This window comes from Pristiophorus japonicus, chromosome 17 (assembly GCF_044704955.1).
Source record: "Pristiophorus japonicus isolate sPriJap1 chromosome 17, sPriJap1.hap1, whole genome shotgun sequence".
Classification (NCBI taxonomy): Eukaryota; Metazoa; Chordata; class Chondrichthyes; family Pristiophoridae; genus Pristiophorus; species Pristiophorus japonicus.
The window spans coordinates 10045957-10073735 of NC_091993.1; the positions used below are offsets into that span (position 1 = coordinate 10045957).

Below are 27779 nucleotides of genomic sequence, written 5' to 3' on the forward strand. Positions count from 1 at the left end.
CGCATTTTATAAGATTAGAAATCATACATTTAAAAAAAAAGACGAGATACAAATTTAACATATTGGTGAAGAAAAGTGTCAGATTAAACACAGAAACATAGAAAATAGGTGCAGGAGTAGGCCCTTCGAGCCTGAACCACCATTCAATATGATCATGGCTGATCATGCAACTTTAGTACCCCATTCCTGCTTTCTCTCCATATCCCTTGATCCCTTTAGCTGTACGGGCCACATCTAACACCCTTTTGGAATATATCTAACGAACTGGCCTCAACAACTTTCTGTGGTAGAGAATTCCACAGGTTCACAATTCTCTGAGTGAAGAAGTTTCTCCTTATCTCGGTCCTAAATTGCTTACCCCTTATCCTTAGACTGTGACCCCTGGTTCTGGACTTCCCCAACATCGGGAACATTCTTTCTGCATCTAACCCGTCCAGTCCCGTCAGAAGTTTATGTGTTTCTGTGAAATCCCCTCTCATTGTTCTAAATTCCAGTGAATATAAGCCTAGTCGATCCAGTCTTTCTTCATATGTCAGTCCTGCCATCCCGGGAATCATTCTGCCGAACCTTCGTTGCACTCCCTCAATAGCAAGAACGTCCTTCCTCAGATTAGGAGACCAAACTTGTACACAATACTCCAGGTGTGGCCTCACCAAGGCCCTGTACAACTGCAGTAAGACCTCCCTGCTCCTATACTCAAATCCTCTCACTATGAAGGCCAACATACCATTCAGATAATATTCTGCCTTTCTGTTTTTGCCACCAAAATGGGTAACCTCACGTTTATCTACATTATACTGCATCTGCCATGCATTTACCCACTCACCTAACCTATCCAAGTCACCCTGCAACCTCTTAACATCCTCCTCACAGCTCACACTGCCACCCAGTTTAGTGTCATCTGCAAACTTGGAGATATTACATTCAATTCCTTCGTCTAAATCATTAATGTATATTGTAAATAGCTGGGGTCCCAGCACTGAACCTTGAGGTACCCCAGTTACAACCTCAAAAAAATTCTAGAAGATTTGTCAAGTGTGATTTCTTTTTCTTAAATCCATGCTGACTTGGACCGATCCTGTCACTGCTTTCCAAATGCGCTGCTATTACATCTTTAATAATTGATTCAAACATATTCCCCACTACCGATGTCAGGCTAACCGGTCTATAATTCCGTGTTTTAAGGATGCTTTTACACTGTCTATTTCCCATTGTTTCTGTCTAGGGAAAATTTCCTTTCTGGAGTTTTCAGACTTTTTGAATGTATTTGGTCAATTGTAACTTTAAATACTATTAAAAAAGACTTGCAATTATATAGCATCTTTCACAACCACTGGACGTCTCAAAGCGCTTTACAGCAAGTCTAGATGTACCTTTAAGTACTCGCCATTTAGTGATACTAATTGTGGTTTTTTTTGTGTACTTCAGAACAAAAATAAGGTTGGATTGAAAAGCACACAGCATAGCAGACCATGTTCAGCAAATAAAGGAAAGAAAATGACAAGGTAATGTTTTCAATATCTCTATACTATAAATTTCATTTATCAATGAGTATTTGGAAAACCCTACAAATAAAGTTTTATTTGTGCAGTGCAAATTTGATGCTAAAACATTTCATAACGCCACAGTGCTAAAAAAAATCTATTTTTATTTAACTTCTGGCTTGCTTTGTGCTACTTGTGTTTGAAACAGGTGCAGGGTGGGGAGGGGCGAGGTGGCTGCAAGTTGTGGGGATTAAAGACCGTTATCCACTATCCAAACAATAATCTTTCATTTTTGTTTTTAAAAAGATTAATCAAAGGCATCTATAACCACAGCCTCTCACCTTTCTGTCGTTTTTATACAAGGATTAGCAGTACAGCAGCACCTGAGTGTGTTACTTGTGTTGTTAATCTGAGGGCTATACAATGGCTAAACATTTTTTTTTTAATTAAGTGATAATGTTTTACGTAATGTATCAGGGCATTTCCCTGACCCTTATTTCTTATTGTATGAATTATCTTGACATACAATACAGATTGTTGTATTGATATGGATCATCATGACAGTAACATTGTTTGGCAGTGGCTAATCTTAACTAGTATACACTAATGTATTGTGTTTTCTCTACACTGGTCCTTTGCTTTTGTTTTATTTATTCTCCAGTGGTCTATAGATAGAACAGACTTTTATCCAGACCTTTAATCAATTAAAAAAAATATGTTCACGTGATGTGAGCATTTATTGCCCATCCCTAATTGCCCTCAAGAAGGTGGTGGTGAATCACCTTCTTGAACCGCTGCAGTCAATATGGTGTTTTATAGCAGTTTGATACAGCTGAGTGGCATGCTGGGTCATTTAAGGGCAGTTAAGAGTCAACCACATTGCTGTGGATCTGGAATCACATAGGCCAGACTGGGTAAGGACGGCAAATTTCTTTCCCAAAAGGACGAGTGAACCCCAAGATGGGTTTTTATGGCAATGGTAGTTACATGGTGACCATTAGTGCCACGTGCTAGTCAGAGTAGGAATAGCAGGATAGTTCAGATGGATACTGTTGTGTCCTTAGATGCTCTAACAATGACTCCACGAAGCAGTGTGTTGTACTTGAACTGTAGTGACCTTAGTCCTTTATTAGTTAACTCCAGAGTGAGGATCACACCTGGTGGCCTGCCTTTTATACTAGGCCCGGCGCACCTGTACAGGTAACCTACTAGTCTCCCACTGCTGTGCCCTCTGGTGGCACACCTTGATATAGTACCAACAGTGCCCATGTAAGATACATGACATCACTCCCCCCTGAACCCTCAGTGCACGTCGTCTCTGCATTAACTGTGCTCTGGACTTAGATCTATATGGGTGCTGTCTGGTAGACCTCTGGCAGGCCGGCTCAACCTTGGGTGGGTAGTTGGTGCAGTAGCGTGCTGGTGGTTGCTGTTTTTCTGTCTGTGTGTGTGTGTGTGTGTGTGTGTGTGTGTGTGTGTGTGTGTGTGTGTGTGTGTGTGTGTGTTCCTGACCACTCCATTCTCCCCACTTCCCATGTTGGTATGGCGGAGGCTCCTGGCATTCATGTATCGACAAGTTCAGGTAAGTGGGTTTTGCATATTTTTTTGTGTATGTGGTTCCATGGTGCGACAAGAGCTTTAGATGTCTTGTCGATGCGGTGACCGGTGCGTAAGGACAAGCTTTGTTCCGGAGCTGCTGGGTGGTGTCCCTGCAGTCTGGTGGTGGTTCAGTGTCCGGTGCTGGCAGTGGGAAGCCGGTTGGCTTGCATAGCCTGCTCTCGGGGCTGTTGCCGTGGTCCCTCGCAACAGGCAGGTGCACAGATGTCTGTGACCCCCCCCATCCTTTCTTTACACCCTGGGTCCTAGCTGTTCTGAGGAGCTGTCATCTAGCAGTGTACCGGGAACTGCTGACTCGCTGGCCTGAGCGTTGCTTGGTTCGTGATCCTGGCTGGTGCTTGTTTCCACTGGGGAAACCATGGCGGGTGACCCTCCATCTAGGGTTAGGGCCTTGGTGCAGTCTGCTCCTTCAGACTCGTGGCCGTTGGTGCCATCGGTTGCCTGAGAGATGGAGCCGACCCAGGGCATGGTATCACTACCCGTTGCCTTTGCCCTGCTGAGGTCGCTTGCCTCGCAGCTCGTGTGTATTGGCTGCTTGTGGCCACACTTCGTGGTGCCTGACTCTGGTCCCCGGGACGCAGGCTACAGCATTGGGTAGCCTGCTGGACCGGTATGCTCCTGATGGCTGTCTGCCCGCTGCATTGGCTGCGTGCAGTGGGAATCCTGCATCGCACAGCTTTTCCTTGCTTATGATGGACACTCTAGGGGTCCAAACACGATCGTGCGACTTTTCCTCGCTGGTTCACTATGCACAGTTCAAATCATCAATTGCACATTGTGCATAATCGTGCGACTTTTCCTCGCTGGTTGCATGTATACACTTCCGATCACCAGTTACACATTTTACATGGTCAGTTACACATTTCACATAATCCGTTGCACCTTTACTCTCTAACTTACAATTCTTGTTACATTGCTTAATTGTGTGGAACTGTCCCTTTAATTGTAGTGGGTTGCAGTCCTCCCTTAAGAGAGCCTTGCTTGCTTTACCCCAATCCGCTTCTCTGTTTGGTGCCACGTGTTGCTCAATCAGCGCTGCACCTCGTGGTCTGGTCGCGGCCATCTTTGTCTGCAGCGCATCGCCTCGTGGTTCGGGCGCCATCTTTTCTTCGTCCACGATGTCGACTGCGGTGATCCTCTTCTTCCCGGGTTCTGCCTCCGCAGTTGGAAAGTCGCTGCTGGATCCGTTTTTCTCCCTCCTGAGTCCTGCCACTGGAGCCTGGAAGATGCACTCGGGTTGTCTCAGCTGGATCATCTCCACGCAGTCGTGCTGAGCGACCTGTGCCTCGGGTGCCCTGCTGGGCAGCTCACCGGTGCTGGGTTCATCCTCAGGTGAGGGCTTGCTTTGCCTCTGACCGCAGAGGGCTTCGATCGCTGGAGGGGTGAAATCTTCCCATTTCCACTGGATCTTCTCCATCCACCTTCTGCCGAGCAGCGTTGGTCCATCACCTACAACAGTCCACAGAGGTAACTTGTGCACTGCGCCATCATGGAGTACCTTTGTATTCACACTACCAAAGACTGGGATGATTTCATTGGTGTAGGTGCGCAGTTTTGCCTGAACCAGAGCCAACTCGGGTCGTTCCGCCGGATTGTCCCATAGCCTGTCAAAGGCTCCTTGATTCATCACTGACTGGCTCGCCCCCGTGTCCACTTCTATGAAGACTGGACTTCCCTCGATCACGACTTCCATCTTCAGCAGGGAGCACTCGGTGGTGCAGGTAAACATGCCATGTACCTCCCCGTGGGACTGGGCTGCCTCTCTGTCTAACGATTCGTAATCCATGCAGGATTCATGGCCATCTGCAGACTCCTCATCGACACAGTGAGTCCCATTTCTCTTACACATTCGCTGGTGTTGGCCCTTTGTGCCGCAACCTTTGCAATCATAGTCTTTAAAACGGCACTGGTGAGCCCTGTGATTCCCTCCGCAACGCCAGCATGGTGCTACTCGATTAGCCCCCTTCGGCGGACTCAAGATTAAGGGACTCGGGGGGGGTCTGTTCTCTCTCCCTCTACAGTAGCGCTCTACAGTCCAGCTCCTGAACGGTGCCACTCTGTGCACAGTACCTACCAGGTTTGAGTCCGGAGGGTGAGACATCTGCCGAGAGCCGCAGGTCGAGGTTATGAATGACTGGCTCACCGAGATGGCCTTCTGCAGTGTGACTGTGGTATCTGCCGACAGTAGCTTGTGAAGAAGGCCCTCATGGCCAATGCCAATGACCTGCAACGCTTTGTTGAGGTGAGTGCCGAACTCGCATGGTGCCGGTAGCCTCCTGAGGTCTGCGGCGTACGTCGCGATTTTCTGGCCTTCGGGCCGTCAGTGGGTGTAGAACTGGTGTCTGGCTGTGAGGATGCTCTCCTTGGACTTGAGTTTCTCGTGGATCAGGGTTACAAGCTCCTTGTACGACTTGGTTGTTGTCTTTGCTGGTGCCAGCAAGTCCCTGACGAGGCCATAGACGTTGGGTCCACAACTGGTTAGCAGGAAAGCGCGGCGCTTTTAAGCCAGTGCGGCCGGGTCGTCTCCTGCCAGGTCGTTTGCTGTGAAAAAGTGTTCTAGCCTCTCCACAAAGTTGTCCCAATCATCACCATCGGCGAACTGCTGCAATGTACCAAGGGTAGCCATTTTCGCGTGAAAGTTCTATTCTTGTCGCCAGTTGTTGTGTCCTTAGATGCTCCAACAATGCCTCCATGAGGCAGTGTGTTGTACTTGAACTGGAGTGACCTTAGTCCTTTATTAGTTAACTCCAGAATGAGGATCACACCTGGTGGCTTGCCTTTTATACTAGGCCAGGCACACCTGTACAGGTAACCTATGAGTCTCCCACTGCCGTGCCCTCTGGTGGTACACCTTGATATAGTACCAACAGTGATCATGTAAGATAGATGACAAATATGTGGCTTGAGGAGTGGTGCAAGGGGAAGGGATTCAAATTCCTGGGACATTTGAACCGTTCTGGGGGAGGTGGGACCAGTACAAACCGGACGGTCTGCACCTGGACAGGACCAGAACTGATGTCCGAGGCGTAGTGTTTGCTAGTGCTGTTGGGGAGGGTTTAAACTAATATGGCAGGGGGATGGGAATCTACGCAGGGAGGCAGAGGGAAGTAAAAAGGGGGCAGAAGCAAAAGGTAGGAAGGAGAAAAACAAGAGTGGCGGGCAGAGAAATCAAGGGCAAAAATCAAAAAGGGCCACATTACAACATAATTCTAAAAGGACAAAGAGCGTTAAAAAAACAAGCCTGAAGGCTCTGATTCTCAATGCGAGGACCATTCGTAATAAGGTGGATGAATTAATTGCGCAGATAGCTGTTAACAGATATGATGTAATTGGGATTACGGAGACATGGCTCCAAGGTATCCAATGCTGGGAACTCAACATCCAAGGGTATTCAATATTCAGGAAGGATAGACGGGAAGGAAAAGGAGGTGGGGTAGCGTTACTGGTTAAAGAGGAGATTTAATGCAATAGTAAGGAAGGACATTACCTTGGATGATGTGAAATCTATATGGGTAGAGCTGCGAAACACCAAAGGGCAGAAAACATTAGTGGGAGTTGTGTACAGACCACCAAACAGTAGTAGGGAGGTTGGGGATGGCATCAAACAGGAAATTAGGGACGCGTGCAGTAAGGGTACAGCAGTTATCATGGGTGACTTTAATCTACATATAGATTGGGATAACAAAACTGGTTGCAGTACTGTGGAGGAGGATTTCCTGGAGTGTATAAGGGATGGTTTTCTAGACCAATATGTCGAGGAACCAACTAGAGGGCAGGCCATTCCAGACTGGGTCCTGTGTTACGAGAGAGGATTAATTAGCAATCTGGTCGTGCGGGGCCCCTTAGGGAAGAGTGACCATAATATGGTAGAATTCTTCATTAAGATGGAGAGTGACACAGTTAATTCAGAGACGAGGGTCCTGAACTTAAAGAAAGGTAACTTCGATGGTATGAGACGTGAATTGGCTAGGATAGACTGGCAAATGATACTTAAAGGGCTGACGGTGGATAGGCAATGGCAGACATTTAAAGATCACATGGATGAACTATAACAATTGTACATCCCTGTCTGGCGTAAAAATAAAAAGGGGAAGGCGGCTCAACCATGGCTAACAAGGGAAATTAGCGATAGTGTTAAATCCAAGGAAGAGGCATATAAATTAGCCAGAAAAAGCAGCAAACCTGAGGACTGGGAGAAATTTAGAATCCAGCAGAGGAGGACTAAGAGTTTAATTAGGAGGGGGAAAATAGAGTACGAGAGTAAGTTTGCAGGGAACATAAAAACTGACTGTAAAAGCTTCTATAGATATGTGAAAAGAAAAAGTTTAGTGAAGACAAATGTAGGTCCCTTGCAGTCAGAATCAAGTGAATTCATAATGGGGAACAAGGAAATGGTAGACCAATTGAACAAATACTTTGGTTCTGTCTTCACTAAGGAAGACACGAATATCCTCCCGAAAATAATAGGAGACCGAGGGTCTAGCGAGAAGGAGGAACTGAAGGAAATCCTTATTAATCAGGAAATTGTGTTAGGGAAATTGGTGAGATTGAATGCCGATAAATCTCCGGCACCTGATAGTCTGCATCCCAGAGTACTTAAGGAAGCGGCCCTAGAAATAGTGGATGCATTGGTGGTCATTTTCCAACATTCTATAGACTCTGGATCAGTTCCTATGGACTGGAGGATAGCTAATGTAACCCCACTTTTAAGAAAAGGAGGGAGAGAGAAAACGGAATTATAGACCGGTTAGCCTGACATCGGTGGTGGGGAAAATGTTGGAATCAATTATTAAAGATGTAATAGCAGCGCATTTGGAAAGCAGTGACAGGATCGGTGCCAGTCAGGATGGATTTATGAAAGGGAAATCATGCTTGACAAATCTAGAATTTTTTGAGGATGTAACTAGTAGAGTGGACAAGGGAGAACCAGTGGATGTGGTGTATTTGGACTTTCAAAAGGCTTTTGACAAGGTCCCACACAAAAGATTAGTGTGCAAAATTAAGGCACATGGTATTGGGGGTAATGTATTGACGTGGATAGTGAACTGGTTGGCAGACAGGAAGCAAAGAGTAGAATAAACGGGTCCTTTTCAGAATGATAGGCAGTGACTAGTGGGGTACCACAAGTTTCAGTGCTGTAACCCCAGCTATTTACAATATACATTAATGATTTAGACAAAGGAATTGAATGTAATATCTCCAAGTTTGCAGATGACACTAAGCTGGGTGGCAGTGTGAGCTGTGAGGAGGATGCTAAGAAGCTACAGGATGACTTGGACAGGTTAGGTGAGTGGACAAATGCATGGCAGATGCAGTATAATGTAGATAAATGTGAGGTTATCCACTTTGGTGGCAAAAACAGGAAGGCAGAATATTATGTGAATGGTGACAGATTAGGAAAAGGGGAGGTGCAACAAGACCTGGGTGTCATGGTACATCAGCCATTGAAAGTCAGCATGCAGGTACAGCAGGTGGTGAAGGCGGCAAATGGCATGTTGGCCTTCATAGCGAGAGGATTTGAGTATGGAAGCAGGGAGGTCTTACTGCAGTTGTACAGGGCCTTGGTGAGGCCACACCTTGAATATTGTGTACAGTTTTGGTCTCCTAATCTGAGGAAGGACATTCTTGCTATTGAGGGAGTGCAGCGAAGGTTCACCAGACTGATTCCCGGAATGGCAGGACTGACATAAAGAAAGACTGCTTCGACTAGGCTTATATTCACTGGAATTTAGAAGAATGAGAGGGGATCGCATAGAAACATGTAAAATTCTGACGGGATTGGACAGGTTAGATGCAGGAAGAATGTTCCCGATGTTAGGGAAGTCCAGAACCAGGGGTCACAGCCTGAGGATAAGGGGTAAGCCATCTAGAACCGAGATGAGGAGAAACTTCTTCACTCAGGGAATTGTGAACCTGTGGAATTCTCTACCACAGAAAGTTGTTGAGGCCAGTTTGTTAGATATATTCAAAAGGGAGTTTGATGTGATCGTTACGGCTAAAGGGATCAAGGGGTATGGAGAGAAAGCAGGAATGGCGTACTGAAGTTGCATGATCAGCCATGATCATATTGAATGGTGGTGCAGGTTTGACGGGCCGAATGGCCTACTCCTGCACCTATTTTCTATGTTTCTATTACTGATGCTAGCTTTTTATTCAAAATGTATTTAATTAACTGAATTTAAATTCCCCAGTTGCCATAGTGGGATTTGAACTCGTGTCTCCTGATCATTAGTCTGGATTACTGGTCCTATAACATAACCAGTATGCTACTGTTCCCATTATATTTATAATCATTTACTAAGGAATATGCAAAAGCAGCAGTGCCCGTTTTCTACCTGTGGAGAAGCACTTTTCTCTGTTGATAACCTGACTGAGATAAGGAATTCACCACGGATGGAATTGTTAGTTTAGATATACATCCTAACACTGTGTTGCAGTATGTTTGTACATCAGTGCACTGGGCCAGCAGGTTAATACTTTATATTAATTTTTTGCATACAAGCAAATATAATAGGCTAAGTTAGAAATGTATTGTCAGAGTCAAGGCCAAAATTAAGTTAATTAATTCATTTCTATGCCCTCCTGTGCATTGTGATTGTAATTTTGCATTTGTTATTAAATTACAACTGCTTTGAGTTAAAATTCTGTATTTTATGAACACCTGCTGCTTTTCTGCTCAATACACCTTTGCTTTAGAGTGTGCATAGTTTTGTGATTGGATATCACATACTATCTACTTTGCACTACTTTCAGTAAAGTTTCATTATAAATAATTTAAAGAGACATTGTTAGTTTAGTTATGTGTTATAAAATATCATTCGGCTTTTTTTGTGGGGAGGGCCGTAAAATTTGAATTTTGTGACAATTCTAATTTAGAGATAAAAGTAACATTGTTTAACTCGTGTAACTTTTAGATTAAAGTAGCATGCCCATTTAACCACTGTAACATAGGCAATAATTGCACAATAGTTCTTAGAAAAGAAAGTAACATTGTGGGTATTGCTACACTCATGGGATACAGGTTTGATCGCCAATTCCTGTCAATTCCCAGTCTCATCCAGTTGCTGGGGGAGATACCAAACACTGGCCTGATGTCTCCAATCGGGGAGGAGGAAACTTAGATAGGCAGCCTTCATTCGGTGCACGGCTCCAGTCAGGCGAGAGCAAGGCCAATGTAATAGGTACAGTCATTTAAAGAATTGCCAAGCATTATCAGTGCAACTCGAGACTTTCCTGAACAACAGTTAAACATTAATCTCGCATCTCTCACTTTTTAATTAACAACCTGGGAAGGCAAGGACAAGTTGTTTGCAAAGCTACAGTGTGCAGTATTTTTTAATACATGTCCCTGGCTTTGCTGGTTTCCCTTTAGTGGGACTAGTAGTTTGGAAAGGTCTGCTCCCATTGCTGCTCCTTCATTGGTGGATAAATCTTAAATGTATCAACGAGAGAGCAGCGACGAGAGCCAATTCAAACACACGATGGTATTGGCATGAAAAAATAATTCGATGCATATGCGACAACAGATTTTTCCTTAAATTTATTTTGTGCCATTGCAGCCTCTCCAGGCTGCTGACTATTTAATAGGAGGAAAAACTGGGCTAAAACAGGAAAAGGAATGGACGGGGTGGAATGTGGGGGAGTGGGGGGTGGAGGCGGGGGAGCTGCAAGGGATTGTAAAACCAGGGATACTACCATGGCTTTGCAGGCCAATAGCAAAAGCTTATGAGTTACACATGACCCATGGGCCATAGTTTGAACGCCTCTGGTCTATATGAAGGCAAGATTAATAGTTTAATGTTAATTGTAATAACACAAGTCATTGCATTAAACTCTGGATTGCTGCAATTATAGCAATTTATCCGTGGCCTGTAGCCTGAATATTTTGTTGGTGATTGTCCCACTGCCCTTAACAGATATATACATTGCTTGTAAAGCTAACCAGCCTTGGAAAAGAGTGTATTCAATTTGGGAGGCTAAATGGAAATATGAAATGACAGTTAGGATCATTTGTCAAAAGCACATTCACATGTGTTAGTGTGATTATGAACTTTTGAAACAAGTGAAAATATTGCTGATGTATATTTATTTTCACTCCATTAATTCAATCCAGATTTATGACAATTTGATCGTGAAATAGTGTGTACAATTGAATTACAAATTATATTCTTAGACTGAGTTTTTATTTATGTTTTATACTTATTCTATTGTGCATAGTTATAGTAATTAAGCCACTAAGGTCTATGGTGCATTATTTGCTAAACATTCAACATTATGCTTCAGTGACCATTTCCTGACGACATTTGAGCTTTATTTTTTCTTAATTTGTATTTTGAAGAGTCCTAATTTTAAATGTGTTGGTTCCAGAAGAGCTAATTCATATTCTGAACTGGAGATGAGAAATTCAATACTAAAACATTAATTTTTTTAATTTTAGTGCTAAACACAAAACTATTGAATTACATGCAGCTGATGATGTTGCAGTTCCAGAGGACTTTTCCAATTTCTCCCTTGCAAAGACAATTAGTAAGATTGAAGGTCAACTGGAGGATGGCTCATCTGCTACTGTGGAAGAGGAGGTCATGCCAAGCATTTGCAATGAAATGGCCACAGGTGGGTCTGAACTCATTGCATTGCTATTTGTCTGCATCATTCAATTCAGTTGTTAAAAGCTGCATTACACTTTCAAAAAAAAACTTGTAGTAGATTACACAGATCAAAACATTTCAAATAGTTACCAAAATAGAGTGGAAGAATTTTGATAGAATGCAAATCATGTGGTGTAATTTTGAGTTTTGGTTTTACGGAATGTTTTAGATATTGGGTCACATTTCAAGGATTTAAGAAATAACAGAGGCTTTGGGGGAAATTTTTACTTCCCAATGTACTGCAAGTGTAGGGGGTGGGTGGGATTCCCCATATGCTGTGTAGATTTAACTCCATGGGGGGTTCACATGGGGAGTTGAGGTCTGATTGTGCGGGAGCTTCAGAGGGTCGGGAGGAAGCACTGCTGCACCTCCTGGCCCACAAGGAGTGCTCCCCAAGGCTGGCCTTGCCTTGCTGCCGGGTTTCCAGAGGCCCAGGAAACCCAGCCAATTAAACCTGGAAGTAGGCAAGTTGGAGCCGACTTCCTGACAAGCTTTGGGTTTTTTTTGCCCATTGAAACCCACCTTCCCCCTGAAGCCACTTTTCCAAGTTAAAGTCTCCCCCCTTTATTCCTGCATTCACTCAGGTTCAGTTAAATGATTGAAGATTTGAGGTAATTCATTTTACAGTTGGACATCAACGATAATCTGAAGCGAGAGGGAACAAGAGACTGTTTTTGTTTTGCAGCTTCCGAGTCGGCAGCATTGGAAAACACATTTTGCCAATGTAATTGCTTAGGAATGAACAGCATGAGCTAAGTTTTTTATGAATTTAGTAACAGCTGAAAGTCTGTTTTGGTAGATAATTACTGCGAAATATAAAACTTAATTCTATTCTAACCCTCACTTCTGTAACCATTGCTATGAAAATTGACAATTTACCAAAGTGGATATAAAAATAGTTTAGAAGCGTCAGCAAGTGCAGAAATCTCTTTTGTGCAAGCTTGTCCAAACAAAACTCAAACCATCGTTATAATGTCCTTCAGCAGTGGGTTGTCTCAGAAAAGTATTTTAGTGCCCAGCTTTCTTGCAACTGTTCACACATGCAATGAGAAGAGGAACGTGAGTAGCAACAGAAAGCAGTACTTGCCCATGTTCTTACAAACACTCGAGCAAGTATAGATGATGAGAACTAGGCTACTTGCACACTGCAGTAAGTCCCTAGAATCAGTAATGTCATTTTTTTCTTAAAGCAAGTGTCTGTTCATATTGTTCAAGAGTTTATTACAGCAACATTGAATTAGTTAAAAACTATTTTTTTTCCTCCTTTCTCTGCCAATATTCCGTTCTAATCTTGGCCTCGTCTTCCTCCTCTTATAATGTCATTGACTTCTCGCTGGGGTATGATTCCACAAGCATTGCTTACCCTCCTCCAGTATCTCACCTGAGTGTTTTGGCGGAGGAGTGGGGGATGGAATTGCTCCCTTAAGGCCTGTTATCGCTGTTAAGAAGCGGTAACGGGGCGGTAAGGCCTTTCCACTCGGGGGCAGGCGGCAGGGCCAACCTATCCACAATTGCCCCGGGGGCAATGGATACGGGTTTCTGCCACGCCCTGTGTTTCCGCCCCGCCCGATGCGCCAACCCCTTAGCACCCTTTTCTGTCCCGTGGGGGAAATTGCCTTGCAGGAGCGTGGCCACCGCTGGTCAGTGCCCCCGACAGCTTCGCGAGGCGTCAAGCTGCCAGTGGCTGGGTGGTGCGGCCGCCCTTAAAGGGAAGGGCACACCACTGCGGCCATCATTTTGTTTGACTCCTGAGTCGGCCCGACAATGGCGGCTGCTGGTTCGGCCAGGCTGCCTGTTGGCGGCCCGGCCGAACCTCTCCCTGTTGGCCCAATGGGCTCCACGTCGGCCTCGCAGCATCACTCCCCTTTAAGTGAAGGGGAGGGACGTTGCGAAGCGTCAGTGCGACACGTCCGCATTGCTTTGACATCATCACTGGCGCAGTGACTTGGTCAGTGCGGTGGTGATGGATACCGGCCCACTCCCTCGCAAACCTGCCCTTGCACCGTCTCAAACAGTGTCCCAGAGCGTTGGGAGGTGATGTCCGAGTTAAAGAGCCGAATTTAACGTCTGATTCTGACTCCCACCGGGCAGTAAATTGCCAGGTAAATCGAAGTGCCCTCCCCAATTTCCTACTGAAGGCAATTTTGGCCCCTTGGTGTGCTATTTGACCACCACAGCCAAGCCTGATCTTGCCTTCCTCTGATGCCCATTCAATCTGTCCATTTTTCCTCTTTTTTTCAGGAATACTAAGTCCAGTTGTCACTTCCCCACTGTTGCCTTGTTGAGACCAGTTAACTCAGCACAGGCTAGGAACTGTCCTAGTATCAATGACTCAGACACTTAGGCCTAGAAATTCTGGTGCACCCCAAAATGGCCACGAGGGATCATTTTGCCTGAATGGTGTGGCCCAGAGGTGCAGCCAATATTGCTCCTCTGGCTTCATTACCATTGAGCCGGTGAGCTACGGACAGTAACAGTCAGCAAGTGATGAAGGGGAGGATGAGAGCACGAGGCACTATGTAGCCTAATTTTTAGGCCTTAATGCCTTCACTCGGAGAAATATCAGGATGTCTGATTCATAACTAGAATGGAAGCTTCCACCAGTTATAGTTAAGACTCTGATTTCACTTCAGTTACCTAATTTTAAAAAAAGGTTGAATTCTCACTTAACATTTCTGTAAAGAAATGTAGACACACACCAGTTCTAAAATGGCATATGTGTAATGATAGATTAAATTCAAGATGCTTGGCCAAATTGAACCAATTTATTTTTAACTATTTTCCATAGGGTTATAAAACTTGAAAAACTGATTATGATAAATGTTATAAATCTGTAAACTGCGAAAAATAGACAAGTATAAACCAGGAATCTTTGTTCCAGTGTTATGGAAAAAGAACCTATAGCCAAAAATGCAGAGGCAGAAAGGTTTTGCATTCCACCACATGCTCACTTGTTGATTTCCTTTCTGATTTAACATAACTATTCGTGTGGACGGCGGCTTGTCCAGCAAGATGAGAAGGAGATCAAAACCTTGGCTGTCATGCAAGAGGTGCAATATGTGCAGTTGTGGAACCAAATAGCTTTGGATAAGGCTGGTGGATTATTAGTGTCATCTTCTGTAACATCAGGCTCAGATTTACTGATCTTTGTTTGATGTACTGCCAGCGGGGTATATCCTTGCAGGCTGCACTCAGTGCTTAAACAAAAGCTGCAATCTTTGCTAATCTGAGGTTCATATTACAGCACGACATTTGTTTATTTGGAAAGATCAGTTCTGGTTCCAAACATTATATATGCATGTGAAAACCAGACTTTTGCTACCATTCCAGACCTCAGTGGGGGGGGCGCGGTTTGACCGTTTCAGGGTGCTGAGACTGGCAGCAGCTATAATGTATCAGATTCAAAATCCTCAGTCCTTGCGATCCCCAGTCCCCGCCTCCGCCACTCCTTTGGCCCCCTCCTCCTTCAGCTGCTCCCCGACCCGTGATCGTCGCAACCAGTGCAAAAGCTCACGAAATTGAAAGCGCAAATTGCATTCTGTGCAACTCCAGTTTCCACAATCTTTTATGGTCGTTTTAAAAATATTGTGCCCTACCCACAAAACTGGCCATGCCCCTAGGGAGAATTAAGCACCATTGGGTGTTTCTGCTATTTGCACTCGTTTGCAAGCCTTCGAGGAGGCTCCAAAAATTAAAGCTGAAACTTTTGGGCGCAAGGACACTAGTAGGTACTTATTGAAAGGTTTTGAATGATTTTTTTAAATTACTAAGGAACTCACTATTGTACCCCAATCTATCTAGAAAATAGTTTTGTATATTTTTTTAAAAGTCATTTTCAGTCATTTAAAATCAGGTTACAGGTGGTGGATTGACACTGAATTAAAATGCTTACTTTCTGAGATAAACCCATTTTCAGCTGTATTAATCAAACTTTACCAAGTTACCACTCCTAAATATATCAAGGAATATTTTTAAAGCATAATTTTAAAAAAAAATGCTGCCAGATTGCACCAGGCCAAGGCAGATTTTGCATTAGGCAATATGTAAATGAGCGGAAACTGGGAGGAAAAAACACTTTTCAAAACAGGCGCAATTTGTGCTGGAATCAGTGCGCCCAAAGTGGAAACTCTACTTCATAATGTTTTTTGTTTGGCTCAATGATGCACCACATGCTGCATTTACCGAGAGCCATCCTGGGCACCACAGGATAATGCTGTATTCTGCAAGCATACCTCTTTGGATAACCCTGACTGTTTTCTGATGTTTTTTTTGACGATACCCTTTTGGTTTCATCCTTGTTCAGAGGAGCTCTACTGATATTTGGGTTGAGCAGGAAAATGCTCCCCTTTTTTTTAGATCAAATTGTGCCTGTAGTTGCTGGTAGGTCTGAATTTCTTCCAGTTCAGAAGCTGCATTATTTGTTCCATCCTTTGCCATATGTGAAACTCCATCACATGTCAGAATGCCCAGGTTACTTTGAAATGTCTTGTGTTGGCATCCCAGGTGTTCTGAAGTATCTGCAGGCTTATTTTGTAAAGTGGGTGGTTCTGCTTTGGGGGAGGTACTCCTTCCATTGAGATGTGGGTTTTAGGGAGGCTTCCGCATCCTGCTTCTAGGGCAGCGAGAAACGATTAAAGAGGGTTGCTAAAGCCCAGATTTTAACAACTTATACTTTGACCACCTAGTAGAATTTACATTTAGATACCAACAACTCACCCTTGCCTGAATTCCTCTGCTGTCATGGCTGAAATCAAGAACTTGCTGCCTGGCAAATCAGAGGCTTAATGTGATCTTTTTAGGTTTTCTCCCTTTTTTGTTTCCTTTCCTTGGGTATATTTCTGATCTTGTCCCTGTAGCACCCTTTCTAGACGTTGGATTTTTAAAAAGTTATTTCTAAGGTAGTATGTACAAAAACCATAGTATTTAATGTACATATCTGATTCGAGCATTCATTTATTTATATTTCACATTTCATACATATAGAGATAGCCAATGTAGGTATGATTACATGCAACTCTTCCCTGGATGTATTACAAAGTATTAACAGCACAGAAACAGGCCATTCGGCCCACAGGTCTATACTAATGTTTATGCTCCACAAAACATAGAAAATAGGTGCAGGAGTAGGCCATTCGGCCCTTCGAGCCTGCACCGCCATTCAATGAGTTCATGGCTGAACATGCAACTTCAGTACCCCATTCCTGCTTTCTCTCCATACCCCTTGATCCCCCTAGTAGTAAGGACCACATCTAACTCCTTTTTGAATATATTTAGTGAAATGGCCTCAACAACTTTCTGTGGTAGAGAATTCCACAAGTTCACCACTCTCTGGGTGAAGAAGTTTCTCCTCATCTCGGTCCGAAATGGCTTACCCCTTATCCTTAGACTGTGACACCTGGTTCTGGACTTCCCCAACATTAATAAGAACATAACATAACATAAAGGCATCCTCCCTCCCACCCCTCTTCATCTCACCCTTTTAACATATCCCATTCCTTTTTCCCTCATGCTTATCTAGCTTCCCCTTAAATGCATCTATGCTAGTCGCCTCAGCTGCTCCTTGTGGTAGCGAATTCCACATTTTAACCACACTCTGGGTAAAGAGGTTGCTCCTGAATTCCTTTTTGGATTTATTAGTGATTATCTTATAGTTCTGGTCTCCCCCACAAGTGCAAACATCTCTATGTCTACCCTATCGAGCCCTTTCCTAACCTTGAAGACCTCCATCAGGTCATCTTTCTGTCTTTTTTCTAAAGAAAAGAGCCCCAGCTTGTTCAATTCTTCCTGATATTCTAGTAACTTTTTTCTGCACCTTCTTCGGTGCTAATGTGTTTGCTTCTCAAAATCTGTTTTTTTTTCATGTATGGTGGACAGTTGAAGGTGAGAAATTAACAGTTGCATGGGGCAGGAGGTGGGGCAGGAAAACAAGCCAATATGAATAGGGAGATCTCATTTTTTCTAGTTGCTAAGCTCATCATACCCATGTAACAATGGAGGAAAAAGACATTTACTATTCTAATTTTGCGTATTTGATAGTAAAGCATGCTATGTTACAAACTGATTTTTCTTTTGTAAAATAACCCTTTCAAGTAAGTGTTAATAGTACATGTACTATAACGGATAACAATGTTTTTAAAAGCTATTGTTTGCTTGAATTCTGTTGATTCAATTAGTTAGAGAGAGAATTAAGAAAATGTATTTCTTAACCTGAATTCAGAGGCCCAGATACGATTTCTGAAAGCGAAATTACGAGTAATGCAGGAGGAACTGGATAGACTAGCTCATGAATACAACATGAAGGTAAGGGTTTAAACATACAGTTACACAGAGTATCACCTAAGTACCACCACTAGCTGTTGTCACAGTTGAAAATATTTTCTAAATGTCACAATCAAATACTGATATTATCACTGTCAGTATCAAGTGTACAATGAATAGGTGATTTAAAAAAAAAGTTAACTGCGAGCAACTATTTGAGAACAAACCGGTTGTTATGTGACAAAATATGGGGGGGGGGGGGCGGGGAGAAAGGGGTGAAATAGGAAGAATATCCCAAAACACAGTATTTAGAGGGAAATAGAGTCACAAAGTTGTTGAATTACTGTTATGTATGTAATAAAGGTTCAAACTGAATACTGTTTAACTAAGCAAGGAACAACCTTGGCTCTGCTTTATTTCGGCCCAAAGTGCCTGACTCTCAAAATGGCTGGCCTTTTATACCTGAGCAGCACCATGTGTGTGCTGCTTAGTGGTCTCCAACAATGACGCCATCTGGTGGCTACAAACAGAATGTACATACATGACAATACCCCCCATCGAGATCTTATCACAGTCTTTCACAGGTTGAGACGGTCCGGTGCTTTGTGCTCCCGGGTTGACCGTCTCAGTTTGATTTCAGCCTTGGGTGAGTGTGCGGGGTCTGTTGTAGCTGATGGCTGGATGACTGACTTGTTGGGGGTGGCAGTGGCCACATCAGGAATTGCAAGTCCATTTTTATTGAACAGGTGAATGATGGAAATTCCGGTTTCACTGATGACCCTCGAGTCCTCTGAAGACTGCTGGTAGGTTGGTTGGTCATCGATGGTTTCTTCGCCTGACTGTTCTGGCTCGCCTGTGTGCCTCAGCTTTGTCTGATCCATTTGTTCCTGCAAGTTTGCCCATTCTTGAGCTTAATAACGAATACTCTGTTGCCCTCCTTGGCCATGACCGTACCAGCGATCTATTTGGGACCCTGACCATAGTTCAACACATAGACAGGATCATTAACAGAAATCTCGCGTGACACAGTTGCACGATCGTGGTACCCTTGTTGACTTTGTCTTCTGTATTTAAATCCGGGTGTACAAGAGATAACTTGGTCTTGAGATCTCTTTTCATCATGAGTTCGGCAGGCGAGACCCCTGTGAGTGTGTGGGGTCTAGTCCTGTAACTCAGCAGTATGCAGGACAAGCGGGTCCGCAGTGACCCTTGGGTTACTCTCCTCATGCTTTGCTTGATAATTTGTACTGCACGTTCAGCTTTCCCATTGGACGCAGACTTGAATGGTGCTGACCTTACATGTTTTATGCCATTAAGTTTCACAAACTCCTGAAACGACTGACTGGTGAAGTACGACCCATTGTTGCTCACCATTATGCCAGGCAGACCATGTGTCGCGAACATGACATTGAGATTCTCTATGGTTGCCGTGGATGTACTGGATGACATGATTCTATCCACTTTGAATAAGCGTCCACCATCACTAAAAGCATCTTGCCCAGCGAGGGACCTGCAAAATCTACATGGATCCTGGACCAAGGTTTAGATGGCCACGACCACAGAGTCAGTGGCGATTCCGCTGGTGCTTTGCTGAGCTGCATGCAAGTGTTGCACTGATGCATGTATGCTTCCAGCTCAGAATCAATTCCTGGCCACCATACATGGGACCTGGCGATGGCCTTCATCATTACTATACCCGGATGTGTGCTGTGTAATTCACGCACGAACTTCTCTCTCCCTTTCTTGGGCATTACAACGAGATTGCCCCACAATATGCAATCTGCTTGAATGGACAGTTCGTCCTTGCGACGAATGTACGGTTTGGCCTCCTCGCACATTTGCTTGGGTAGGGCAGACCAATCCTCTTTGAGGATGCAAACCACCGATACCACCAATAAAATAAGATCCTGGCTGGTCCAGGTCTTAACTTGTTGAGCTGTGACAGAGGTTCCTTCACTCTCAAAAGCATCATGATTAACATTAGATCCGCCGGTTGTGGCATTTCCACCCCCAATCTGGGCAACAGCAACCGGCTCAAAGCATCGGCACAATTCTCTGTGCCAGGTCTGTGGCGAATGACATAATCATAGGCAGATAATGTCAGCGCCCACCTTTGGATGTGGGATGAAGCGTTGGTATTGATACCTTTGCTCTCGGAAAACAATGAAATGAGCGGCTTGTGATCAGTCTCTAATTCGAACCTCAGACCGAACAGGTATTGATGCATCTTTTTAACACCATACACACGCGTTAAAGCTGCTTTTTCTACCATGCTGTAGGCTCTTTCCGCTTTAGACAAACTTTTGGATGCATACGCGACAGGTTGAAGTTTCCCCGACTCATTGGCTTGTTGGAGTTCGCAACCAATTCCGTATGACGATGCGTCACAGGCCAAAACTAAACGTTTACATGGGTCATAATGTACCAACAGCTTGTTCAAGCAAAGCAGATTGGTGGCTTTCTTGAAAGCTCTGTCTTGTGATGCGCCCCACGTCCAGTTGTTGCTTTTTCTCAATAGCATGTGCAGTGATTCTAGTAAGGTGCTCAATTTAGGTAGGAAGTTACCAAAGTAGTTGAGTAGACCCAGGAATGAATGCAGCTCTGTCACATTCTGCAGCTTGAGTGCATTCTTGATGGCATCAGACCTACTTACGTGAAAACCAAGGCCATCAGCGGCGATTTTCTTCCCGAGGAATTCGACCTCCGATGCCATGAAGACGCACTTCGAGCATTTCAGTCTGAGTCCCACTCTATCCAAACGCAGTAGAACCTCGTCCAGATCTTTTTCAGATCTTCCTTGGAGTCACGACCGGTGATCAGGGTGTCATCTTGGAACACGACGGTTCTGGGAACGGACTTCAGTAGACTTTCCATATTCCTCTGGAATATTGCTGGAGCCGAGCGAATTCCGAAAGGGCACCTGTGGTAAATAAACAATCCTTTGTGCGTGTTAATGCACGCAAGACTCTTCGACATCTCGACCAACTCCTGTGTCATATAGGCCGACGTCAAGTCCAGTTTTCTGAACGACTTCCCTCTGGCTAGTGTCGCAAACAAGTCATCAGCCTTCGTTAACGGGTACTGATCTTTTTTCGAAACCCTGTTGATCGCAGCCTTGAAGTTGCCACAGATTCTGACTCTGCCATTACTTTTCAGCACAGGAACAATGGGGCTGGCCCATTCATTAAATTCGACCGGTGATATGATCCCTTCATGCTGGAGTCTGTCCAGTTCAATTTCGACCTTCTCCCTCATCATACACGGCACTGCCTGAGCTTTATTATGGACGGGTCTTGCATCTGAGTCCACATGGATCGACACCTTGGCTCCCGTGAAGTTGCCGATACCCGGTTCGAACAGCGAGGGGAACTTGCTCAACACTTGGGCACATGTATCTTCCTCTGATGATGACACCTTTATGTCATTCCAGGCGCATCTGATTTTCTCCAACCAGTTCCTGCCGAGCATCGTTGGGCCATTGCCTGAACATAAGAACATAAGAATTAGGAACAGGAGTAGGCCATCTAGCCCCTCGAGCCTGCTCCGCCATTCAACAAGATCATGGCTGATCTGGCCGTGGACTCAGCTCCACTTACCCGCCTGCTCCCCGTAACCCTTAATTCCCTTATTGGTTAAAAATCTATCCATCTGTGATTTGAATACATTCAATGAGCTAGCCTCAACTGCTTCTTGGGCAGAGAATTCCACAGATTCACAACCCTCTGGGAGAAGAAATTCCTTCTCAATTGGCTGTGCCCCCTAGTTCTAGTCTCCCCAACCAGTGGAAACAACCTCTCTGCCTCTATCTTGTCTATCCCTTTCATTATTTTAAATGTTTCTATAAGATCACCCCTCATCCTTCTGAACTCCAACGAGTAAAGACCCAGTCTACTCAATCTATCATCATAAGGTTCTATAAAATCGCCCCTCATCTCCGGAATCAGCCGAGTGAATCATCTCTGTACCCTCTCCAAAGCTAGTATATCCTTCCTTAAGAAAGGTGACCAAAACTGCACGCAGTACTCCAGGTGCGGCCTCACCAATACCCTATACAGTTGCAGCAGGACCTCCCTGCTTTTGTACTCCATCCCTCTCGCAATGAAGGCCAACATTCCATTCGCCTTCCTGATTACCTGCTGCTCCTGCAAACTAACTTTTTGGGATTCATGCACAAGGACCCCCAGGTCCCTCTGCACCGCAACATGTTGTAATTTCTCCCCATTCAAATAATATTCCCTTTTACTGTTTTTTTTTCCCCAAGGTGGATGATCTCACATTTTTTGACATTGTATTCCATCTGCCAAACCTTAGCCCATTCGCTTAACCTATCTAAATCTCTTTGCAGCCTCTCTGTGTCCTCTACACAACCCGCTTTCCCACTAATCTTTGTGTCAACTGCAAATTTTGTTACACTACACTCTGTCCCCTCTTCCAGGTCATCTATGTATATTGTAAACATTTGTGGTCTCAGCACTGATCCCTGTGGCACACCACTAACCACCGATTTCCAACCCGAAAAAGGACCCATTTATCCCGACTCTCTGCTTTCTGTTAGCTAGCCAATTCTCTAACCATGCTAATGCATTTCCTCTGAGTCCACGTACCTTTATCTTCTGCAGTAACCTTTTGTGTGGCACCTTAACGAATGCTCGTTATATCCTCAAAGAATTCCAGTAAATTATTTAAACATGATTTCCCCTTCATGAATCCATGTTGCGTCTGCTTGATTGCACTATTCCTAGCTAGATGTCCCGCTATTTCTTCCTTAATGATAGCTTCAAGCATTTTCCCCACTACAGATGTTAAACTAACCGGCCTATAGTTACCTGCCTTTTGTCTGCCCCCTTTTTTAAACAGAGGCGTTACATTAGCTGCTTTCCAATCCGCTGGTACCTCCCCAGAGTCCAGAGAATTTTGGTAGATTATAACGAATGCATCTGCTATAACTTCCGCCATCTCTTTTAATACCCTGGGATGCATTTCATCAGGACCAGGGGCCTGTCCAGCACTACTCCCCTAGTGATAGTGATTATCTCAAGGTCCTCCCTTCCCACATTCCCGTGACCAGCAATTTTTGGCATGGTTTTTGTGTCTTCCACTGTGAAGACCGAAGCAAAATAATTGTTTAAGGTCTCAGCCATTTCCACATTTTCCATTATTAAATCCCCCTTCTCATCTTCTCAGGGACCAACATTTACTTTAGTCACTCTTTTCCGTTTTATATATCGGTAAAAGCTTTTACTATCTGTTTTTATGTTTTGCGCAAGTTTACTTTTGTAATCTATCTTCCCTTTCTTTATTGCTTTCTTTGTCATTCTTTGCTGTCGTTTAAAATTTTCCCAATCTGCTTGTTTCCCACTAACCTTGGCCACCTTCTACGCATTGGTTTTTAATTTGATACTCTCCTTTATTTCCTTGGTTATCCATGGCTGGTTATTCCTTCTCTTACTGCCCTTCTTTTTCACAAAAATATATTTTTGTTGAGCACTATGAAAGAGCTCTTTAAAAGTCCTCCACTGTTCCTCAATTGTGCCACCGTTTAGTCTGCGTTTCCAGTCTACTTTAGCCAACTCTGCCCTCATCCCACTGTAGTCCCCGTTGTTTAAGCATAGTATGCTCGTTTGAGACACTACTTCCTCACCCTCAATCTGTATTACAAATTCAACCATACTGTGATCACTCATTCCGAGAGGATCTTTTACTAGGAGATCGTTTATTATTCCTGTCTCATTACACAGGACCAGATCTAAGATAGCTTGCTCCCTTGTAGCTTCTGTAACATACTGTTCTAAGAAACAATCCCGTATGCATTCTATGAATTCCTCCTCAAGGCTACCCCGTGCGATTTGATTTGACCAATCGATATGTAGGTTAAAATCCCCCATGATTACTGCCGTTCCTTTTTCACATGCCTCCATTATTCCCTTGATTATTGCCCGCCTCACCATGAAGTTATTATTTGGGGGCCTATAAACTACGCCCACCAGTGACTTTTTCCCCTTACTATCTTTAATCTCCACCCACAATGATTCAACATTTTGTTCATTAGAGCCAATATCGTCTCTCACAACTGCCCTGATATCATCCTTTATTAACAGAGCTACCCCACCTCCTTTCCCTTCTTGTCTATTTTTCCGAATTGTCAGATACCCATGTATGTTTAATTCCCAGTCTTGGCCACCCTGCAACCACGTTTCTGTAATGGCCACCAAATCATACCCATTTGTAATGATTTGTGCCGTCAACTCATTTACTTTATTTCGAATGCTGCGTGCGTTTAGGTAGAGTGTTTTAATACTAGTTTTTAAACCATGATTTTTAGTTTTGACCCCTCCTGCAGACCCTTTATATTCATACATATTGTCCCTTCCTATCACCTTGTGGTTTACACTTACCCCAGTGCTACTCTGCTCTGTTGCCTCCTGCTTTTTGCATTCTTTCTTGGGGTCCTGTTCATCTGAGCTCTCACCCACTCTAACTAGCTCAGAGCCCTCTCCTGGGTTCCGAATACTCTTTGCATTGAGGCACTGAGCTTTCATGCTTGCCTTTTTATTACACTTTGACCCTTTAGAATTTTGCTGTACAGTGGCTCTTATTGTTTTTTGCCTTGGGTTTCTCTGCCCTCCACTTTTACTCATCTCCTTTCTGTCTTTTGCTTTTGTCTCCATTTTGTGTCCCTCTGTCTCCCTGCATTGGTTCCCATCCCCCTGGCATATTAGTTTAACTCCTCCCCAACAGCACTAGCAAACACTACCCCCTAGGACATGGTTCCGGTCCTGCCCAGGTGCAGACCGTTCGGTTTGTACTGGTCCCACCTCCCCCAGAACCTGTTCCAATGCCCCAGGAATTTGAATCCCTCCCTGCTGCACCACTGCTCAAACCACGTATTAATCTGAGCTATCCTGCGATTCCTACTCTGACTAGCACGTGGCACTGGTAGCAATCCCGAGATTACTACTTTTGAGGTCCTACGTTTTAATTTAGCTCCTAGCTCCTTAAATTCGTCTCGTAGGACCTCATCCCTTTTTTTACCGATATCATTGGTACCAATATGCACCACAACAACTGGCTGTTCACCCTCCTTTTTCAGAATGTCCTGCACCCGCTCCGAGACATCCTTGACCCTTGCACCAGGGAGGCAACATACCATCCTGGGATCTCGGTTGCGGCCGCAGAAACGCCTATCTAATCCCCTTACAATTGAATCCCCTATCACGATAGCTCGCCCACTCTTTTTCCTGCCCTCCTGTGCAGCAAGAGCCAGCCATGGTGCCATGAACTTGGCTGCTGCTGCCCTCCCCTGATGAGTCATCCCCCTCAACAGTACTCAAAGCGGTGTATCTGTTTTGCAGGGGGATGACCGCAGGGGACCCCTGCACTACCTTCCTTGCACTGATCTTCCTGCTGGTATTCCATTCCCTAGCTGGCTGTGGACCCTTCACCTGCGGTAAGACCGACTCGCTACATGTGCTACTCACGTCATTCTCAGCATCGTGGATGCTCCAGAGTAAATCCACCCTCAGCTCCAATTCCGCGGACCGTCAGGAGCTGGAGGCGGATACACTTTCCGCACACGTAGTCGTCAGGGACACCGGAGGCGTCCCTGATTTCCCACATAGTACAGGAGGAGCATATCGCGTGACCGAGCTCTCCTGCCATGACTTAACCCTTAGATTAACTTAAATTGGCAACAACAGTGCTAAAAGTTGCTCACTGATATAGAAGAGAAAAAAGAAAAACTACTTACCAATCACCAGCCAATCACTTACCCCCTTGGCTGTGACATCACCTTTCTATTTCTTTTTTGCCTGGAACAATCCACAGTGGTAACTTGTGAACCATACCATTATATGACACAATTTGTTCACTGCCAATCACCTTTATCAGTTCTTTGGTGTACGTGCGCAGCTTGGCGTTAACAGGGCGTCAAAATTGGTTTACTCTTGGTTACGAAGGAGTACAGTCCATACACCTCCTCCTCTGGCATCTCCGATTGCGCGTCCGGATCCGCGCTAGTCTGACTCTCATCCTCCAAGTGGTGTGTCGCAGCTTGCTTGCTTATCAAAGGACACTTGCGCTGGAGATGCCCCACTCTGACAGCCTTTGCAACTATATTGCTTAAATCGGCACTGCTGCTGCCGATGATTTCCCTCACAACGCCAACACGGAGAAGTTGGATACACTCCCGCTGGCGGACTTTGGGCAGCCACAGGTTTCGCGAATGCAGCGAGATAGGCCCTGCCATGTGCCGCTCTGCCGAACGCCGAATCAATCGCATTTACAGTACTTGCCGAGGTTCGGTTCTTGACCGCTATTTGCTTTAGACTCCTGTCCGTCATCACACATGATTGAGCGATCTGGATGGCCTTTTTTAAATCCAATTCCTCCACCGCCAGAAGTTTGCGCAGGATCATCTTCGAACATAAGAACATAAGAATTAGGAACAGGAGTAGGCCATCTGGCCCCTCGAGCCTGCTCCGCCATTCAACGAGATCATGGCTGATCTGGCCGTGGACTCAGCTCCACTTACCCACCCGCTCCCCATAACCCTTAATTCCCTTATTGGTTAAAAATCTATCTATCTGTGATTTGAATACATTCAATGAGCTAGCCTCAACTGCTTCCTTGGGCAGAGAATTCCACAGATTCACAACCCTCTGGGAGAAGAAATGTGGTTGATACTGATAACAAAGAAGTCCCGCAGCATGTCTGCCAATACCGTCCTGAACTTGCACGGTCCCTCTGATCGAACGTGTGTATAAAACCTGTATCTCAAGATGATGATGCCGTCATTTGGCTTGAGGTGCTCCCGTACCAATGTATACAACTCCTCGTATGTTTTCTCTGTTGGATCACTAGGCATGAGTAGATTCTTTATCAGACCGTAGATCTTTGAACCGCACACTGAGGAACACGGCCCGGCGTTGATCTGCATCGTCGCTCCCCCTTCATTTTGTCGGCCATGAAGTACTGGTTCAAATCGCTCACTAAGTCTACCCAATCTTCTCCCTCCACGAATCGCTCTAAAAATCCAATCGTGCTCATTTTGCAAACAAAGGTTCTTGTTTTCTTGTCGCCAAATGTTATGTATGCAATAAAGGTTTAAACTGAATACTGTTTAACTAAGCAAGGTACAACCTTGGCTCTGCTTTATTTCGGCCCAAAGTGCCTGACTCTCACAATGGCTGGCCTTTTATACCTGAGCAGCACCATGTGCGTACTGCTCAATGGCCTCCAACTATGACGCCATCAGGTGGCTACAAACAGAATGTACTCACATGACAATTATATTCAAAGATTTAGGAAAGCTATTGGTAATTTTGTGAGATGAGGCTTTGGTTTGGAGTCTTGCTAGTGAGGTATGCAGGCTATAGAAATGATGCTCTGATGTTATAGCCTTGTCTCCAATACACACTCCCATCCATTCAGGTTCCATGCCAAGGGTGATGCCTTTCAAAATGCTCTCTAATATGTTATGGAGATCAGCTAATAAATCCTTTTCAGTTAACACGGAAAATAATTATAAACATAATCCTTGATATAGCTTACTTAGCTTGGATTGTGACTTTGAGTGACAAAGAATGGTGAGCATAAATTATGATGGACACAACAGAGGTGGTTTATTTTGCTTAAAAAGAGAGTATATTTTTTGTTTTAATCAGCAAGTGGAACACTTACCCCTCTCCATTGTTTTGCTGCAAGTTTTATCAGCCACAAACCTATTGTGGGCCGTGACAACCTGCTTCCACACCTCTGCCACTGCTGCATTTTT

The 27779-nt window shown here is 44.5% G+C and overlaps 1 protein-coding gene across 1 annotated transcript in view; it reads left to right on the plus strand.

Annotated features, from left to right (window-relative positions):
- tex9 (testis expressed 9) overlaps positions 1-27779 on the plus strand; it is a 69480-nt gene that overhangs the window by 26727 nt on the left and 14974 nt on the right. The window contains exons 6-8 of the mRNA XM_070859306.1: positions 1429-1505; positions 11539-11714; positions 17967-18049. Coding sequence (XP_070715407.1) covers positions 1429-1505; positions 11539-11714; positions 17967-18049 — 336 coding nt within the window. The remainder of the gene's footprint in view (positions 1-1428; positions 1506-11538; positions 11715-17966; positions 18050-27779) is intronic.